Raw genomic sequence first — 3,355 nt, 5'->3', positions numbered from 1 at the left:
CGTTGTTTTCTCCTCCAGACTATTCATCCAGTCTATCTTATCTAGATAGATCTGTAGAGATAATAATATGCACCAAAAATCAAGCCAAGCAAGATAGGCGATGAGTGAGAACACAGCCATGACAACAAAAAAGGAAACCAATTACCCATAGAAGAATAAATTAATTAAAAGAAAAAAATTTTAAAGAAAGAAAAACCTGTAAATAGATCAGGGTCTGAATTTTGATCTCTAGGTGTGTCCTTCAGTCAGGTCCAATGGATTACCATGCTCTGGCCCCAGAGTCTGTCTTTTGTACTCCATCAGGGGCTCCTTCCTCTGCTCCCACAGTTTCTCTGCCACACGCTTAGTGGATTGCCTCCGTGTCCCAGGGTCAGTCTGGGCCAGTCCCAACCCTGAGTCTCCAGTGTTGTCCCCCTTAGGGCCTTGGGCCATCAAGGGATGGCACGTCTCGTGGTGGGATCAGCCAGATTGTCCTCTCTGCCCATTGGCTTTTCAGAGCGGGGATGTCATCCTACAGGCCTGGTGGGTCGGGATGTGCTCCGCTATCTCTTCCTCCCCCTTAAGTGTTCCCATTTGCTCTGATCAGACATGCCCCTCTCCCCTAGCTGCAGCTTCAGTCCGTCCTCAAGTAAATTCTTCTGGGGGGAGGGGCGGTTGTTTTATTTATTTTGTAAATAAATATTTTAATTATCAGAAGCTGAGATCAGTACTAATTGTCTACTTTTAAAATAGGTGCCCTGCCTATAATCAGATGCTCAAGAGGAACAGCAGCAGAAATGGTAGCAGTGGTAAGTTATATAAATAATATTTAGGTATAAAAAGGCCTTCAGGTAGCGCTATTGGGTAAGCAGTGGCCTATTAACTGCAAGGTCAGAGGTTCAAAACACATTAGAAGAGGCTTTGCCTGCTCCTGTAAAGATTCTACAATTTACAAGGTTATATAACGTTACTAAAAGTCAGAATCACTCTATGGTAGTGGGTTTTAGGGTTTGGACATAAATAATATTGTGTGGATTCTTTTCCCGAACCAAAGCCCTCTGTATCTACCAATTCTACAAATTGGGAGGGAGTGTGGCAGGAAATAATATTAAAAGTCAAAGCAATCCCTCAAAGGCTAAGAAGAAGTGTAAAGTGTCATTTATAAAGTATTTATATTGTATTAAGTATTACAAATAATCTAGAGATGATTTAAAGAATGTAAGAGTGTTCATAGCTTATTTGCAAATACTGCCTCAGTGTATATTAGGATTTGAACATTTGCATCTTTCGGTCTCCTTAGAGATGTCCTGAAACCAACACTACATGGATACCAAGAGATGATTATCCCTCAATGTGTTCATTAATATTAAGTGTATAATAGCTGTGGCTTATGGATCAAATACCAATGGCACTGATAATTATATACGTCTGTGTGATGGAGTAAAATTACTACAATATGCTATTCTAGCACTTTCTTTCCTACTCAGACATACATTCCTCATTCAGCTTTGTCTAGCCAATAGTATTTTGTACTTATGTGATCCCTCAAATCAGTATCTAATTTCATTTAATAATTACATTAATAGTCATAGCCATTTTTGACATGGTTATGTGTATTTTGCTGTCCCCTATATTGGAATAAAATTCAGTAAAAACAGCATTCAAATGGAGATTTTTTTTCTCTTAGGGAGTAGGGAGAGTAGAGAAATGAGAGGATTACTGAAAGAAAGAGACAGTAGGACACTGAGACAGTCAGGGAGAAACATTAGCATTTGGAGTTTTATTTGTCCAAATGAGTCCTGACTGGTAGAAGGCAGCTGTCCTTCACATTTTCTAGTTTCGTTCTGGACCCTCTTATAGCTCCTACTTGTCACTCTTACCCACCCGTTCAAGTGGACATCTTGTCAAGTACAACAGACTCACACTGCAGGAACGGGAGACTGGGTTGTTTCTGCAAAGCTTATCCTGGTTCTGTGGTAAAATTAATCAATGAAAAATGCTTATTGATGAAATTAGGCCTAAGACACAGCAGAAAGGGCATTGGTCTTTTTGAAGTCCAGGTTCTCATAGTATTGAAATAGAAAAGAAATTAAAATATTTACATATTAGAATTACTGTTTTTGAAAGCAAGTTGTAATTCTCAATGAAATTAGAATTACATTATGTATTATTGCTTTGTAAACTTCTATGGAACTATTTAAGAATTAATCAAATTTTTTATTTTTAGAAACTAGATAAGAAACTACGGGAAAATCTGAGAGATGCAAGAAACAGTCTCTTTACAGGTGACACACTGGGAACTGGCCAATTCAGGTATTATGCTAACATGCCTTTATAGGCATGTAAAAATTAAAAATTCATAGAATTTTTTGGTTGTTTTTCATGTTGATTAGGAACTAAATACCCTTTTTCTCTTCATCGAAAGTATTTTCTTATTTTTAAAGGGCATCATTGAGATCAGGTTTTAAACTCAAAATTGTTTTTGAAATAGAAATAGAATGTTTTATTCAATTGAATTTCTTTTTATAGAAATTTCTGTTGTATCTGAAAGAGAATATATAACCTGGTTGCTTCTATTAAACATAAATAAACTGACAATTTGATGCATCAGTTTTGTTTTTTGAAGATATGTTTTGAAGAACATTTAATACCATTGAAGAACATTTTTATGTGAGAAATAATTTCCTTTGAGTTATCATTAAACCCCTTAGTAATGGGGGGAAAATCAATAAAAAATTTATGCTTCTTTGACTTAACTATGTTCAATTTTTTCATTAAAAATACTATTAGATATCAAGGGTACATGAGGGAGGGAGGAGCAGGGAGGGAGGGGAAAAATGAGCTGATGCCAGGGGCTTAAAGTGGAGAGCAAATGTTTTGAGAATGATGAGGGCAATGAATGTACAAATGTGCTTTACACATTGATGTATGTATGGATTGTGGTAAAGAGTTGTGTGAGCCCCTAATAAAATTATTTTTTAAAAAGAACCATGAACAGTTTCCTAAAGCTCGGTGGGTTCAAAGGTTGTTTAAATAATTCCTAGGTAGCCTAGAGAATGCAGACATGGGAATCCAAGCTGCCAATTAAGTGACTACCAATCATTTTAGTTTTCCCTACAGGGAAATCCCTTAACCCTATGTATTATATGAGAGATGATGACACCTGTGTATTATATGAGGACATGCTCATCCCTTCAGGAGGGGTCCTCCTGGTTCTGAAAAGCTTTCTTCTCCCTGCCCAATAAAAACCAGTACCTCTAATTGTTTAACTTAGCAAATTTTTTAATGTCAGAAGGAAATTTCAGCAATCTTGAAGAACAGATTAGATTGTGGAAAAGGTTTGGAAAGAAAACGGCCAAGTTTACCTAGATGGTTT

General features: G+C 36.8%; 1 protein-coding gene across 1 annotated transcript in view; it reads left to right on the top strand.

Annotated features, from left to right (window-relative positions):
• SCFD1 (sec1 family domain containing 1) overlaps positions 1-3,355 on the top strand; it is a 106,862-nt gene that overhangs the window by 32,410 nt on the left and 71,097 nt on the right. Inside the window, exons 8-9 of the mRNA XM_045287652.1 lie at positions 733-788; positions 2,207-2,292. Of these exons, the coding sequence (XP_045143587.1) occupies positions 733-788; positions 2,207-2,292 (142 nt within the window). The remainder of the gene's footprint in view (positions 1-732; positions 789-2,206; positions 2,293-3,355) is intronic.

This window comes from Echinops telfairi, unplaced genomic scaffold, assembly GCF_000313985.2.
Source record: "Echinops telfairi isolate 266 unplaced genomic scaffold, ASM31398v2 ScPeMD7_18;HRSCAF=68, whole genome shotgun sequence".
Classification (NCBI taxonomy): domain Eukaryota; kingdom Metazoa; phylum Chordata; class Mammalia; order Afrosoricida; family Tenrecidae; genus Echinops; species Echinops telfairi.
This window is presented reverse-complemented; position numbering and strand designations above follow the sequence as displayed.